This window comes from Desmodus rotundus, chromosome 11, assembly GCF_022682495.2.
Source record: "Desmodus rotundus isolate HL8 chromosome 11, HLdesRot8A.1, whole genome shotgun sequence".
NCBI classification, from domain to species: Eukaryota; Metazoa; Chordata; class Mammalia; order Chiroptera; family Phyllostomidae; genus Desmodus; species Desmodus rotundus.
The window spans coordinates 92,341,294-92,359,042 of record NC_071397.1 but is presented as its reverse complement, the minus strand read 5'-3'; the positions used below and the strand labels follow the sequence as shown (position 1 = coordinate 92,359,042).

Genomic DNA, 17,749 nt, shown 5'->3' with positions numbered 1-17,749 from the left:
CACAGAGGAAGGATGCAAAGTGGGGGAATCTCTTCAGAAAGGGACTTAGCAAGGGCTCTCAAAATGGTAAATAAATAAAATCCCCTGATCCAGCAATTCCACTTCAGAAATCTCCCCTAAAGGTACATTTGCACACATACATAGATATCTGAACTAGGGTATTATTCCCTGTGTCAATTTCATATAGCAAAAGACTAGGGAAATATAAATAGATGTGTATTTACTTATAAATCATTATGGCTGGTTAAATCACTATAGTACTTCATCCCATAAAGGAGAAATTTATGTGTGAAGCCATTACTAAGAATAGGAGTAGATCTTTACATCCTGGTGTGAAAAGATATCCCAAACCTAAAGTAGCCAAATATATATAACATGATCTTATTTGTTAAAGATGGAACTATTTTTATTTATATCCTTGCCCACGCATCACGTTTTTGAAAGAATAAGCAAACACCACCAACACTGATTTCCAACTATTGTCACCAGCGAGTACTTGAGGGGTCAGAAAGAACAGGGGACCTGCACTTTTTACCACATTGTACAAACTGAGCTTCTCAACCATGAACATTTTTTTAAAAAATAAGTGTTCAATGAATTGTATTATGCCATACCTTTCAATAAAAAATCACTTCAATAAGAATAAACAAATGCTTCTGATCATCTTGTAAAATCTTTACAATTCAAAAATGATGTCAGATCTACAGTCAGCTTCAAGTAAACTTCATTACAAATGACAACAAACATGCAGGCACGTATGATTGAAACTACTGGGTATCGGTATCTTCACCCCAACCCTTTCACCAGATGTGCTAACGGGTAGGACACAAAGGGATGATCACAGGTACAGACTCCTACCCTTATTTACATTCCCTGACACGGTGCTAATTTGCAGGAAAATGGCCCCAACCTAAGTAGATACGTCAATCGATTATAAATTCTTCAAGAATTTATTAAAAATACACGTACACACAGTGCTTCTCCCTTCCAAATCCAGCTTTTTTTCCCCATATTTTTTCATTGTATTATTTTTCAATTAAACTTATTCTAAATTGTAAACTGTTGGGGGTTATAAGAGAACTAAGAATTCGGTTCAAGGAGACTCAGGACTTTTCATGAGCTCAAAGCACTGGCTACCTTTTTCTCAGAATGTGGAGTGCTGTAAATTCTAACTCCTCACTTTATGAACGACTACAGCACGTACAGGCCAAGGGTAAGCTCCACTTACTTTGAGTTTCCTTTCTTTGGTGTTCTACCACGCTGCGTATGGGTGAAAGCTGATGAAGGAAAAGAAAAAACAATTCCATCGTACCTTTTAAAATAAGACATTTTATTTCCATTTTATTAATTATCCCATAAGATACCAAACTAGAGCGATCCTTCTAACATCAGTTTAAAGCTGCCCAGGCACAGAGCTTAGTCGACAAAATTAATTCAAACGGATGCACACTTGAGGTCTGTGGCCTGGAGCGGGCGTATTTCAAGTGGAAATCACTGATTTCATGCTACTACTGGCCTAAAAGGCTGTAACAGATTCAAATGAAGGCCCTGCAGCTCCCACAGGCTGTGGCTGCCCTAAATGACCATCCTCACATCTCCAATTTTGGGGCTGTGTTCCAATCAGATAGCAGGACCTCTTATAATCTGGGGGAAATCCCTAAGATAATGCATTATGTAGCCACACACATACACATACTACTGTATTAACAAACATGGAATTCTCACCTAATCATCTTAAATTCCGGCCCTCTTAGTGTAGAACTAGTGACCTAATCACATTAAAGTGACCCTCAGTCTCCATTCCTATCCTGTACGCAGAGGGCAAGTGAGAGGAGGAAGCATACACCTTAGGCTGGAAGAGGAATTAGGAAATGCACTTGGTCAACTCAATTGTCCGTTTTAATGCATAAATGGCAAAGACACCCTTCAGTCTGCTCATCAGATGATGGATTCTTCTACTTGAGTACACGTTTACATTTGGGTGACTCAGCTCTTGTATAATCAAATGGAACCACAGCTTGAAGGACTGACAGGAATCCCCAGCATCCCCCCTGCCAGGGACATTGGCCTCACACTGTCGCAACTGACCACTATTCCATTTCTAGCGCCAAAGTCGCTGATTGAGGAGAAAGTACAGAAAGGCTAATTGAGAGGATTATGACTGTCTGGACTTAGGCTGGAACTTGACTCTGGAATCAAGATTTGCCAGAGTCATGGAAGTAAATTTGTCAATTATATCCAATTTACTCTACCCTATACTGCCATCTGATTTAAAACACTCTTTGGAAGACAAATTTTAAAGCAGATGACTGAGGGTTACTGAGGTTTGTTTTATTTACCACTTGTGTTTGGCCGTCTAATACTCCTCTCCCTGCAGTGGCCAAAATAGCCAAATCTCAACATTAAACCTGGAAAATAATTGATCAAGCCATTTTTCCCCAGAATTTACATATTGAGGCTGTAAAAGATTGACTGGAAGGTAAGGTACCTCCCTATTTATTGAAAAATACCACAGATCAAAAACAAGACTTCTTCATCTAAATGCTAGGCTTGAGTAACCGAGTTTGATCTGATAGGAGTAATAACTTAGTGTAACATCTTTTGATGTGTGAGCACCTACTCAGTAACTGGTAACTGCAATGAGCAGAGAAAAAGCAAAGTAAGCTGGATTGCTAAATAGGCAGTATGCATATGATACGAGTATCATTTAGATGGGGAAAAAGACTCTGCCAACAGCCTTTAGTTAATGATCAGCATTCTACTGGTGGGAAGGGAATGATGTATTAGTCTAAACCTCCTCAAATGTCCATAGACCCAAACAGGAAAGCTCAAGATGCAATTCATAACTAATTCAATGCATTGAAGTGGTCTCATTTGAGCCACTTGCATATTTGTGGCCAATATATTTGTCTACTTGAGATTAAAGGCAATTTGAAATTGCCTAGCATGCTACTCTTCCTAGTGAAATAGAAAACAAAGTCCCCAAATCTGAATTTTTGCCAAAATATTCACTAGATCTATTAATAACCGAACAGACTGACTTGACGTAATCACTGTCTGATGCGTAAGATGGATTATGATGAGAAGGTCAAAGGTTAAACTGTAGAAAAATTAGATTGGCCAGGGTATTCCCCAACTTGATAGCCTGCAGTCAAAACCAGGGAGCCAGGACCAAGCCTTCCTGGGAGCCTGCTCTGTGCCAGGCAGCAGTTAACACCTGGGGAAACACCTGTTATAAACAAAACAGATATGGCTCTTGCCCTTGTGAAACATTAAGACCAGCTAGAAAAACACTTTCTAGTCAAGTCACAAACCCACAAACGTGGAAACTGCTGGGAAGAAGAGTCCATGGTGTCCTGAGAGCCTAGAATGGCAGATGGAATTACTCAGAGGTCAGGAACCGGAGCTGAACAGGCGGAAGAGGGGAGGCAAGAGCCCTGTGCTGAGTCATTCTTAATTAGAGAGTTCTTTTGAGAATACGTAGGTCCTCCAAACCTGAGAAATAAATTTGGCTAATTGAAATGAGAAACTACACATCTTCCAAGGATACATGTAAGTGTATTGATTGCCTCCAAATTGATAACTGGGCAGAAGGCCAAAGAGTTCAGTGATATTGTGGATGTCATTTAAGTCATTTTTTAAAGGACATAGTATGGCTGTTTCAAGATGGTGGTGGCCAGGAAAGAGGCAGAAGATTATGGAAGAAGGACATAAAGAGAAGAGAATTAGAACATGGAGCTCTGGTGGGGTAATTCAGTTGTTTAGAACTGAACGTGGTCCCAATATGCCACAGTTGTGGGTTTGTTCCCTGGTCAAGGCACATACAAGAATCAACCAATCAATGCATAAATAAGTGGAACGAATTGATGTTTCTTTCTCCCTTCCTCTCTCTCAAAAAAATTAATAAATTTTAAAAAAGAAAACGGAAGGAATATTTTTAATGAACAAATCTGAGTGTGTTGGGATGAGAGTGCCATATTTCACTGTGAACTTGTTAATAAGAAAACCGAGGCGCAGTAAAAGCCCAGGAAAAAACAAACCTGACTCTAAGCTTTCAGCAATTACCCATTCAAGTTACTTTCATTACTGGACTCTAAATACTGGTTATACAACCATTTGACAGTAGTTGGCATTAAAAGTGGTGTACAGTAAGTATTACAATGCGATTCAGACCTCCAAAGAACAGTACATTCCTTAGGCCCAAGGCTTGGGCACCTCTTAGAAAAATCTACATACACCAGGCAGTTGGTACTGGTTAGTATCTACAGCTGTAGGGGCCATGCGTTTTACAAGTAGTTGTAAGTTAAACACTGAAGGTAATCTAGTTGTTAAGAGCAGTCGCAACCCAAACTAGTCTGGGGCAGCTAAAGAGGTCAAGACAATGAGGTCATGGTTCTGTGAAATTTACCTGGATTTCAGCTCATTTTTTCCCCTCTATACTTACCTATGCATTAACATGTATTACACATCTATACCTCCTGACATAACTCTTAAAGGTCCTCATATAATCTGCATACTCAAATTTGACACATGGATTTAAAAAAAACCCCACTAAGTAAGATTATTCCCATCTTTCTATAAGGATATCATAAAACAGAGTGGGTGAAGCTTTGCTAATGAATGCACACGCTGGAAGATAGACCTAAAATCCAATGACTTGAACAAGTACGAACTTGGCTGCTGTAGTGTCCAAGAAGATATATTTCAGCCTTGAAGACTTGAGACTATAAAATGCAAATTTCCTAGCAGGTTCAGCACTACTACCTCCACAGATAGAATACAAGGAATGCTCGTCTATGCCAGACCGCATCCTTTGAGAACTTCTTACTACTCCTCCAGTATTTGTTTATCCGAATGAGTCCACAGGCAATGCACTAAGAGAAAGGGACGACGCTGCCTTGTTTGCGAAACAAACCTGTCATTCCTTTTGGAAATGCAGCGTCTGCCCAGGTTTTCTTTGGCTCCGAGCGAGCTACACCCTAGGCTTTCTCTGCATCAGCAAGGCGGTGTCTGCTCCAGCCGCTGCCTGCCGCAGGAGGACTGGGTACCAAACCCAGGTTGCTCCAGGCACGGCTAAGTAACAAGGACTGCACGGGGCGGGGACCCCACGAGTCACCCGTTCGCCAGGCTACTACACTGGCCCTGGCCAAGCAGCTGACTTTCCGCATCGGGGAGAAAGCGGGGCCAGGGGCTCAGGACTCAGCCCAGGATCAGTTCTCCACAAATTCCCTAGGCAGCCCAGGCGTCTCGGGTGGGGTCGCTACCACCGGAAGAGTGTGGAGAAAGGCTCGGTTAGCGGCGCGCAGGGGCAGGATTTTATGACTGCGGATGGCGCAGTCGCCTCCCCAGGAGACCCGCGACAAAGATGCGAGACCCCGCCACGCTCGCTGCTGCTCAGGTCTTGCCCCAGCGGGGAAAAAAAAAAGAGAGAGAGAGAGAAAGAAAAAAAGAAGAATCCCTGAAAAGAGGGGTTCGTGCGCATGAGTTTACGATGGGCTGGACGGGCGGGGAAGTTCTTGCAGGCAGAAATCGGAGGAATTCCCCCACCCCCGCCTCCTCGCGGCAGGTGGCCCGGCGCTCCCATACCTTGGTGGCCGGGTCCCCGGCCGCGATGGCCGGGTCCTCCAGAGCTCCAGGCGCCGCCTCCGCCGCGGGGCTACCGCCACTGGGCTCCGGCTCCGCCGGCGTCCGGCTCCCCGCCTCTGGCTGCTCCGGGCTCCGCTGCTCGGTCGAGCTCCCAGCACCCATGGCTTCTTTGCAGTTCTCCCGCGCCCAGCCGCCGGGTTACGCCTTCTCCAAATCGCAGGGACGTCGGGCAGAGCCAGAAGCCTTGCGCTCGCGAGGTCCCAAGAGCGCCTTCCTCTCTCGCTCCTCCTCCGAACGCGCCCAGACTGCGAATGCAGGAGACGCGCTCGCGGCAAACTCCTTAGAAGAAGAAGAAGAAAAAAAAAGCCACCTCTTTGCCTCCTCCTCCCCCTTGTTTTTCCCTCGCTTCATCACATGAGCACAGCCCAGACACGCCTTTCAGCAGCATCTTCCCCCAGGCTGCTAGGACCCAGGGCGCAGCGAGAGTCGCGCGCAGAGGTCCCGGCGAGCAACCCCCTGGGCGCCTCCCGTTCAGAAATGGGGACGTAGCTGGGGGACGACCCAGGATTGTCGATGGGGAGGGGAGGGGAGGCAGAAGGCCTCTGGGGAGACTGGATTAGCCGGGGTTTATGAAATGATAGATACCCCGAGGCAGGAGCTTCTGCTGCGGCTGACTTTCAACTCGCCCAGAAGCGACCCCAAAGCCCCATTTGCTTTGCTTCAAATTGCGTGACTCGAAACGTTTGTTCCTGCCTCCTCCCCATTAGCTGGAGAAAGGCAAGCGCTCCTTGGCTCCTCGGTAGTCGGACCATATTAGGACACCTCACGTGGCAGCAGCAGGGAACCGAGGGGTTAATGCAATCAGGCCACGGATGAGGTGGACCAGGCGGCCCCACGCTCTCCTATCATCCGGAACAGTGATGTCAGGCGATATCATCAGCAACACTGGCCGCCCTCCTGCCCTGGGGAATTTGGGGAAATGAGATGGGCTACTGGAAATGAGGGCCTGGTGCTGGAGGTCCAGGCCACTTCTGCCTGCGCCATGCTGGACCGTAGTGGGATGGATCTGGTCCTTTGCATCAGTATTTGTCCGCAGATAAAGGCTCTAAATAGTATCAGCCTAAGTGGCTTGCTTTGTTTCCCTTCATGTTCTTGAATATAGTGTTTGTTATATAACAGGCAGTCAATAAATATCTGAAATACACTAAATTTTTAGCTGGATTATTTGACACATAAGCATGAAGGTGGAGGGGCTGCAAGAAAAGTTACCCCAGTTTTACTTGGTAAATTAAGTGCCTTATTTTTCACAAATAATTGGAATATTGGCATTAGATGCCAGATAAATATCCATACCTAGATTTAATACAATTTAGTAGAGAGTTAATGTAAGTAGTAATTCAGCACTGGAATATTTTGTGCCTAATTAATTGTGTGTTAGTTATTTGGAATAAAATTTTTCTGAGTTTATCATTTTTATTTGAAGGAGTACATAAGGACCCCTTTCTCTGGAATTTTACCCCTTAAGGAGCAGTATATTTGCCAAATGGTTGGCTTTGAGCATTTTTTAAGCATTTCACCCATTACAACGTAAATTTTGATTATTTAGAAAACATTACTTATTCTGCACCGGGCACTATTCAAAGTCCTTTGCATATGTAATCACATTTAGTCCTTACAACAAGGGCCCTATGACATAGATCCTATCATTCCCATTCAGTCAGGGTACTGGGAGAAAGGAGGCTCCCAGAAATTAACCCAGGTGCCCGAGGTTTCACAGCTGGCCGACGGAATTGTGAGGAGTCCAGTCCTCCGACACTGCACAGCTCAACGCTTCACTCTTCTGTAGGGAAGCTTCCAATGGGTTCTCTCTCCTCGGGATTGCCCATGAAACGTCGAGTTTAGACATCAGCTAGGATGTTCAGAGCTGACAACACTGTTAAAGCCTATTTGAGAATGATTAACTCGACACATCTGAAAATGTATCAGTAAGTGGTACAAATACTATCAAAGTGTGAGATTACATTTATTCAGTTCTTGGGAAATTCTTAACAAAGCTTTTCACATCTCCTCGCCTCTATAGATTGCAAGGTCAAGGATTTCAAGCCAACAGTACACACCCCACATGCTGAGGAAGACCTCACCAGTATCTGCTTAGAGTAGCAACTACTTGCTTCATGTTTATTTTTGAGGCTGTGAAAATGCTTGTGTTCTTATTTTTTAAAGCAAAAGCTTATTTTAAGAAATGTGCATATTCTATTACTCTCTTTCCTGCCTGTAACAGCTCCATGATAAGAAGGTGTTAAGAATAACGGGGTCCTTTGTAGATTCACACAAGCACACACATGACTGCCGTTGTCTCCTAGACTGACCAAAGAATCTTTTCCATCTTAGGTGTAGATGGGAGGTATTCCTGTTTGTGTTAAGAAGAGTGGTTGTTATCTACTACCCCAGCAGTAAGACGTCCCAACCTTTTTGGCATGCTATTAGCCCTTCAGAACATTACAAAGTTCATTCATTCATTCATTCATTCATTCTTTCTTTCTTTCACCACACTTATTGAGTGCCTATGATGTGCCAAGCACAGTTACTGTCTTCCCACTCAAGGCCGTAATTCCAATGACCAAGGTTTTCTTTTCGTGGGTTTTGAAGACTCCTTCAGAATTGCTTGCATGCGTGTCAGTGATGGAGAGAAAGGCAGCTCAGCTGTTTTCTATTTTCCACTTCTCAGGGCACGGCTGTCAGTTACCCCACCCTCTCCCCAGCAGCCCTTCTCCTCCCAACAGCAGGCGCAGGTGTCCCCACACGTCTTCTCCCATGGGGCAGTTGGTGGTAGCGCTGTTTCCCAGTGAGAGTTAATGTTCTCATAAAAAACAGTTTGAGATCTCTCAAAAACAAACACACGTTGCCTGTAAGGCAGGCTGAACTTGTACGTTGTATGCTAACTTCTCCGGAAAGACAGGTCACACGAGATTTACCAATGAAATTTAGAGTCGTAGCTAGACTTGTGCATACACCAAAACATATGATGTTTGAAATGAATTCATAAATGTGAGCATTTTTGCAACTGAGTTAATACAGGCCCTAGAAAGACCACTGGTAATTACAATGCTGGAAACAGAATTTCAAACCAACACTTAACAGATTCTTTCTCTAGCTACAGAGCTGTCAGGCAACTTCACTTAGACCTGTGGACTCTCCACTCCCGAAACTTACACCATTTATCACTCCTTTGTTTTCCCTTAAAAAAAAAACGCAATGTATTCATTTATTTATTTTAATTGGATTTATTGGGGTGACATTGGTTAATAAAATTCCATAGGTTTCAGGAGTACAGTTCTATAATACATTCTTTGTATGTTTATTGTGTGCTCACCGCCCCAAGTTAAGTCTCCCTCCATCACCATTTATGTCCCCTTTACCCTCTTCTCCCTCCACCACCCCCTTTCCCTCCGGTAATCGCCATACTGTTTTCTGTGTCTATGAGGGTTTGGGGGTTTACTTGCTTAATCCCTTCACCTTTTGCACCCATCTGCTCCCCTCTGACAGTTGTCAGTCTGTTCTCTGTATCTCTGAATCTGTTTCTATTTCGTTTGCTTGGTGTTTTTGTTCATTAGATTTCGTGCATCAGTGAAATCACATGGTATTTGTCTTTCTCTGACTAAAAAGCCTACTTTTTTCGAACCATTTACCTACCTCAAGATGCCTGTCATCTAAGAATCCAACTCCTACTCTCCTCTCTTGCATTTACTAATTATAAAGAGAGTAAGCTAGAAGAAGTAGCAATTTTATTCAATTCATGTGTAACTAATAATCTACCATTCATGTAGAAACTATAGAAAAAGTCACAATACAAATGAAGTTCAAAGGCCAGCCACCTGTACATATACGGCATATATACAAGTATAGGCAAATGATGTTCTTATAACTTTTAAGGAATTTATTGCTTTGGGATTAAGTATTTAAGGCCAGCCATTTGTGTATCAATTTCATTTATTAAGATTTAAAATTGGCTGCTACCTAAAGTTTAAACTTATGATAAAGGAGTTAATCCTTTCATTTATGTGTGTATATATATATATATTCATTTATATTTTTTCAGCCACTGTGGAAGCCTTTACAGAAGCAATTACTTACAGAGAACGAATTTGGCATAACTGCTGTCACTTTATTCAAGATTGTCTAACTATAAAAAAACGAATGAATGCAATTGAAATGTATCCACCAATAAGCCAGTCTTGCTCTTGGCTCTTCATTTTTCTAGAGCTGGGCTGCGCTACACCCACTTAGGATTGGAACCAAGATATGGCAAATGACTTGCCCAATATGGAGTGAAAATTTCTCAGGACACATTTTTGAAAGTTTCTACACTCCAAAGCAGGTCAAGTTAGAGTAATCCTGAGATTTTAAAAATCCTTTCACAAATTCTAAGAGTCAAATAAGTACCCAACAATTTTAAAAATGTATTTTAACATATTAATTCAATAAACTTTTACTGAGTTATGAGTCAGCCAAAATGCTTGGGACTTTTCAAAGCTGGAAACTTTGGTTCCATAAGTCAACATTGCTCACTAAAAACAAATAAAAAAGACATTATACAGACATACATTGTAAACTATCGACAGGTTTTAACGTCCCTTTATTAGCTTGAAGCCTTTTGTGAATTTTTAATCTCAGATTTGCTCTAATGTTGTCTATGACATCAAAATATACTTCAATTATTTTTTTGCATGTGATTAAGAACCCAGTAAAAAGACCAATCAATGTTTTACCTGAAGAAGAATTACTAAAATTGTACAAAAGGGAGGTTGACTCTTTTCTCCTATTTTATAGAGCAACCATCCAGATCTCAGCTGATGTCCTGGTGTGATTCTGTGTTCCCAAGGAATGATCTCAATTTCATCAGCTAGTTGCTTCTCTTTTTTTAAATGACTTCTTGTTACTCCCACAAATGTGGTATCTATACAAGGGGTAGCTGTGATAAGTCACAATAAAAGATAGAAAATCAATAGTGAAACTAGATCTACTTCACCTTCCATCCCTCCTCCCAACAGGTTACTTCATTACCACTTCACTGGGAGCATAATTAATTACATGAAAAAGATCCCCCAATCTGCGGCTGCTCCTGCTGCTAAATCAGTAAAAACTCAGAAAAGTAAAATAATCATCCAGATATGTTTTTTGAAAGCTACTGTGCTCTTGAGAATTCTGTGGAAGATATTACAAGCGAAATATTTGCATTTTACTTTCTATGGGAAAATTTGAAACACTGATTATTTCAGAGTATGAAAAAATGGGGTATTTTCCTGAGTTAGAAATGACGGGTTGGTGAAAGTAATATCCAGTAAGTGATGGCAATACCCAGTATTTCAAGCGAAACTTTACAGAACCAATTCCATGATTAGAGGTTGCCAACAACCCCTTAGAATGTTTTTTTTTTTTGACAGCTTTGTTGAAGTACAATCAGCATAGGAGGAACTACATACATTTAAAATGTACTACTTGATGTGTTTTGACAAACATACATCCTTGAAATGATTTACCCCAAAATCTTTTTGTATGCCTTTGTAATCTCTCTGCCCAGTGCTTCCTGATTCCACCCTGCCTTCCCAAACAACCACTCATCTGCTGTCACTCTAGAATAGTTTGCATTTCCTAGACTTTTACAGAAATTCATAGAAATGGAATCATCTACTATATGCTTTTATTCATCTGGCTTCTTTCATTCAGCATTTTTATATTTAGATGCATCTCTTTTGTTAGATTTAACAATAGTTATAGGTGATTTTCATTTTTTTTAATTGACTTTCCTAAATATTCAATAGTGAATATGCCTTGGGTTTTTTCCCCTGCAATGAAAAGATTTAGGCATAGTTGCATCATGTAAGCACATATATACATGTGTATATATCTCGTTCCATCGAAATCCAGAGAATAAAAAGTCAGCTGGCGTTTGAGTCCGAATTAGAGAGGAGGACAGTTCCATTCTGTGTTTAGTAAGTCTGTATTCTTCCCCGATGAGTGGCTCAGAGGGTTGGACATCATCCTCAAGCCAAAAGGTCACTGGTTCAATTCCCATTCGGGGCACACGTCTGGGTTGTGGGCCAGGTCCCTGTCTGGGGGCGTGCGAGAGGCAACCGATCTGCGTTTTCTCTCACACATTGATGTTACTCTTTCTCCCTCTCTTTCACTCTAAAAATAAATAAATAAATAAGTCTGTATTCTTAGGTGTTTTTTCTTGGTTCTTATCGTTATTCTAGTCAGAGCAGTTGAAGGACTTAGAAAAAAATAACAATTTTATCCTTGGCTGGCGTGGCTCAATTGTCCTATAAATCAAAAGGTCCTGGGTTTGATTCCTGGTCAGGGCACATGCCTAGGTTGCAGGTTTAGCACCTAGTCAGGACGCATGTGAGAGGCAACCAATCAACTAAAAAGCATATATATTTGTATATATGTATATATGCCTAGAAAAAGGGTTAGGGTGTTATAATAATCCTCTCTACATGATAGAATTTAAAATGATTTTCCTTCCATTACACTTGCCTGTTTTCCCTGCAAGTTTTCTACATTCAACATGTGGAACTTGTGCCAAAAGAAGAAAAAGAATGTTAACTGTGTTTTAATTACCCAAGGAAGATATCCAGGTTTTAACCTGAAAGATAAAAGTTTACATAATATGTTATGACAACCCAGTACATTGTATTAACATTATGGAGTGATAAATTATGGAAACATTAATACATTTCATAACAAAGTAAAGAAGAAGGAGACCTCAACTTTGACCAGCAGTCCTCCAACGTGGCTGCACACTGAAATAACCCGGGAGTCTCAACAGAGCCTAACGCCTGCGTCCCAGCACCAGAGAGGCTGACTTAGTTGGTCCTCGGGGAAGCCTGGGCACTGGGGTTGGAAAAAGTTCCCTAGCTGATGCTCAGTATGCAGCCGAGGCAGAGACCCACGTCCTAGGGCCTTGAGATTGAACTGACTTTCCTGATGCTGCCTGGCTTCCTGATGGGAATTCACAGTCCACTAAGCAAGGATATGGAAGAAAAGCAATTTCCTTTTAGCACAGTTTTTAAATGATACAAGGGGAGGGGGAATTCTATGTTCTGGAATCATCATCATCACGTATAGTCATTCTGGTCCTTCCGAGGAAATCAATCCTCCTGGAAGGGATCCAGCATAAGGCCCCATGGCATAATGAAGTTTGTTTTACAATGGGAATATCTTATTGTGAGACTGTTGTTTGGTTTTTTTTTAATTTTAGAGAGAGAGAGGAAAGGTGAGAGAGAGGAACACTGATTTGTTGTTCCACTTATTGATACATTCATTGATTGATCCTTTCTGTGCCCTGACAGGGGACTAAACCCGTAACATTGGCGTATCAGGCCGTCGTTCTAACCAACTGAGCTACTCAGGCAGGGCTTATATTTTTAAATCATGCCAAAGAAAACGGTTATTTCAGTGTATAGTTACAGATAAATATAAAATTATATATATTCAATCACATACTATTTATCACATTCATTGTCAGAAAACCACTAGGTTGTGACATACTGAATATTTGGTCCTGAGTATAGAATTTAATCCCTATAGAAAATCTTGGGTCAGCGGAAACCCACATGCCTTCAGTCGTGAAGATAATCGGTGTGAACTCATGGGCCTCTTACCTAGGAATAAATTGAAGAAAGGCAGATGGTTGATCTAACGTTTCTTTTTCATTGCTTTCAATGGACTTGCTGGGGTCTTTCAACATAAATGTAAAATAGTTTTATAAAAATTTCAATAAATACATATAAATATACACAACTGATTTTCCATAAAGGTTCAAAAGCAATTCAATGGAGGGAAGACAGCCTTTTAACAAAGGCACTGGAACCCTCCTAGGCAAAACAATTAACCTTGATCTAAATCTCACACCTCATGAAAACATTAACTCATAATGGAGCTTGCATTTGATTATAAAATATAAAACTATAACACTTTTAGATAAAAACATAGGAAAAAAATCTTAGGGACCTACACTTAGGCAAAAACTCAAAGTTAATACAAAGAGCATGATCCCCAAGAGGAAAAACTGATGAATTGTGCCTCATCAAAATTAAAAACTTTTGCTCTACATAACCCCCAGTTAAGAGAATGAAAAGACAAGCTACAGATTGGGAGAAAATATTTGCAAACCACACATCCAATAAAGGACTAGTATCTAGATATATAAGAACTTCTCAAAACTCAGCAGTAAAAAAAAAAAAAAAGAATCTAATTGGATAATGGGCAAAAGACTTGAAGAGATATTTAATCAAAGAGGATACAACAATAGCAAATAAATATATAAAATGGGGTGCAATTTGGGAAAAGCAAATCAAAACTACAGCTCTGGCTGGGTAGCTCAATTGGTTAGCTCATCTTCCTGATCCGTCAAGGGTTCAGGTTTATGCCCCACCAGGGCACATGCAAGAATCAACCAATGGCCCTGGCTGTGAGTGGCTCAGTGGATTGAGTGCCAGCTGGCGAACCAAAGGGTTGCTGGTTCTATTCCCAGTCAGGGCACATGCCTGGGTTGTGGGCCAGGTCCCCACTGTGGGGCGTGTGAGAGGTGAACATCGATGTTTCTCTCCCTCTCTCCTCCCTTCTCCTCTTTCTAAAGATAAATAAATGAAATCTTAAAAAAAAAATCAACCAATGAATGCATTGGATAAATGGAACAGCAAACTGGTAGTTCTCTCTCTGTCTCTCTCTGTCTCTCTGTCTCTGTCTCTGTCTCTCTCTCTCACACACACACACACACACACAAATCAATTAAAAAGAAAACTAAACATGCAAGTACCACATGACTGAGGAATTACATGCTTGGACCTTTACAGGCTCTGTTAACACAAAACCTGTACACAGTGTTTATAGCAGCTTTATTTGTAATAAAAACCTGTACACAGGGTTTATAGCAGCTTTATTTGTAATAGCCTTAAAGGGGAAGCAACCCAGATGTCCCTCAACATGTTGAACGGTCAAACAAGCTGTGGTACATTTGTACCCTTACACACCGCCCAACAATAAAAGACACTACTGATCCATGCAACAGCCTGGGTCGCTCTCCAGAGAATTATGCCGAGAGAAAAGCAAAAGCGCCTATCCCAAAAGGTTATATACTGTATGATTCCATTTACACAGCATTCTTGAAGTGACAAAATTCTAGAAATGGAGATTAGTGGTAGCCAAGGGTCAAGGGAGGGTGGGGGAGGAGGCAGTGGGACGGCGGAAACTGGCAACAAGAGGGAGACTTTGGGATGAGAACACTCTGTACCTTGACTGCATCATTGTAACTTTGCAAGATGTTACCACCAGGGAAGCTGGGTGGAGGGTATAAGCGCTCTCTTTGTATTATTTCTTACAATTGCTTGTGAGTCTACAATTAACTGGGGAAAAAAGTTTTAATACTTTTTAAAGAACAATGTTCATTCTCAGATAGGCTAAAATAAAGATCGAAAATAGCAGTTTCTATTCAATTCACAGGCTCCTCAGCTTTCCAGAGTCCTTGAAATACACTTTAAGATGAAAATTAAGCCAAATTGGATGTCAACACAGGGTTAACAGCCTGGCGTTTTGCTTTGCTTCTAAGCTTGTTAACATTGAAATTATTAGACTTGATAAAATACAGAAACAACAGGTTTCCTGACTCTGCCCGGTTGTGTAAATACATTCTTTTAACTCTTGGCTTCATCTGCCAACCAAGGAGTGGACCCACGTGTAATCACCCTGGCCAGTACCATCTCCAAACCCTCCTGCTTGGGGAGGGTCTCAGGGGAACCACCAGACAGAACAAGAAATGAAGCCTGGGGGACAGTCGCAGGGAGATCAGCTGGAGGAACATCTTACACTCAAGGACAGTTTCTGCCCATGTCCTTCCCTTTTCTGCTTCTCTGATCAACAATGATTCCCATGGCTGCCATTAGCAAAATATACATTGGAATCTAGCAATATCGTGTCAGATAGAGAAACATACAAATATCAGGTAGAGAATGGGAGGGGTGTTTTGGTGTTTTAAAATGCCAATTTCCTAAGGTAAAGTTAAGGAACAAAATTGAGAATGGTTTATATTTTCTGGATTTTAAAAAATTTGTATCTCTCTTTGACCTATATTTAACGACGATTATATATTTGCTTGTGTATGATAAACATTTATAATATTCAGGGCAATGCAGCAAAGTATTCCTCAAGATTAACACATTAATAAATTTCTATCACCATATTTTTAAAAAGATCTGATAATGATAAAGCTCTTGGCCAGCACACACTGGCCACCAATATTAGAAGCTAATTTTTGAGCAGAGTAAGAAATTTTTATTTCTTGCATTTCATGGTATTCAAGGAAAATGGTTTCTAGACACTTTGGAGGTATGCAGAGAAAAATTCCATCTTAGCCTCTCTTCAGTATAATGCTATGCCTACCTCTGGTGACCCAGACAAGAGGCGAGAGGAGTTTTAGAGATCTGAGTAGACCTCGGTTTCTGGGATATTCTTGAGATGAGCTTGGCCTGCAAATGAGTTGGAGAATGATTGTTTCTATTATTGAATAATTTCCCCCTTAATGGCCCATTTTCCTCAGCACAAGTTGCAAAAGCCACTTCCTTTAAATGCATTAGCACCCCAAAACTCAAAACAATGTAGATAATGACCTGAAAGTTCTTTCCCTCCCACCCAAGCCACGTTTGAGATGCAGGATAGTGCTCGGGGCTGGGAAAAAGGGCTAGCCTTGGCCCTCATTTGAGTTCTTTCCTAAAGCTACAAAGTTCCCGTTTGCTTTTTGTTACTGCCTCTTTATTTATTTTGTCCCAGTTCATACCTTCGTTGTGGAAACTGCTGTTCTGATAGAAGTCCCTTATCTGTCTCCATCCTACGCCACCCACCCACTCCCCACTCTCTTCTTCTGGGAGCCCCCGATGAGGGAGGGAGTTTGCAGTGTGGGAAACCCCCCCCCACCCCAGGGCTCCCCTGGGCAGCCTGAGTCAAGCCTTCTGAAACCCCTAGACTCTTGGAGAAGGGATTGCACTGATGATTCTCTGCAGGTGGGGGTCTGGGGGTGTGAGAGAGGAGGGGGGGTCTCACCTTAGGCAGGGCCGGAGACAAGGAAATTACTCTCTTAAGAAGCCCAGCACATTTTGGCCTGGCACATTTATCTCTTTTGTTTGATTGTTTTTCTTTAAGACTATGGAGTAGAAAAATTTTAATGTGATTTATTTTGCCAGCCACTGTAGAGTCCAAGAACGATATCTTCACCATTTGTAGGTGAGAAGTTTGTCTGTTGAATAAGAAGTGGGATGAACTCAAACTGCAGACTTAGCCACCTGGGGAACTGATTTTTGAGAGGAAGTCTTGGTGGAAACAACTGGAGTTACAATCCATTTAATCTGTCCTTAAAGCCAAGAAAATGAGAAGAATTTCTTTTGAAAATAATCATCTGGCTATGATCCTCAAAGCACCGTTATTTTGGATCCTATCCCCAGTTCCTGCTATCACAAACCTTCTGAGACTGAGATTCTCCAGGAGTTTCCCACGAGCAACCATTCAGAGTGGCTGCAAAGGTGCTTCTCGGAGAGCAGCCCCTGAGGGGCAGGTCCTCCGAGGACTCCTAAGGGGAAGGAAGAAACAGGAAAACTCCTGTCTCTATGTCTGTAATCTCTATTTAAATGACTAATCGGCGCGTATTATATGAATACCTGACATATAAGTGCTACAGGAATACGAGTATAGTATTTACACATAAATCTAAACATACACATTGGATCTGAATGCTCAATTTTTAAACAAATGATGGCGTGTACAATCCAAAAGCCTGGAGACCACCTTGCTGCTAAAGGCAAAGGAAATCAGGACCGTGGAAACCTACTTGTGCTTTGTAACCACAAGTTCAGGACTGGCGTTAGTGGCTGGCTGTCAACTCTTTTACATATCACTCAACTCCTCAAGGGTGGGACCCCATTTTATACATTTTTTTCCCCATGACCTAGCATAGCCCTGAGAGTGTAAGAGACTTGTTAATGGAGGGTAAGCTGGATTGTGAGGGGGGTGGGAGGAACAGAGAGGGTCTGTGAGTAAGTCAGTTGACCTGGACTTGAGTCTCGCTTAGTCCCTTGTAGCCATGTGGCTTTGGCCAAGTAACTTAACCTTT

At 41.8% G+C, this 17,749-nt stretch overlaps 1 protein-coding gene across 1 annotated transcript in view; it reads right to left on the bottom strand.

Annotated features, from left to right (window-relative positions):
* Positions 1 to 6,102, bottom strand: part of AKAP12 (A-kinase anchoring protein 12) — a 77,358-nt gene extending 71,256 nt beyond the window's left edge. Inside the window, exon 1 of the mRNA XM_053913999.2 lies at positions 5,587 to 6,102. Within this exon, the coding sequence (XP_053769974.1) occupies positions 5,587 to 5,748 (162 nt within the window). The 5' untranslated portion in view covers positions 5,749 to 6,102. The remainder of the gene's footprint in view (positions 1 to 5,586) is intronic.
* Positions 6,103 to 17,749: the final 11,647 nt, after the last annotated feature.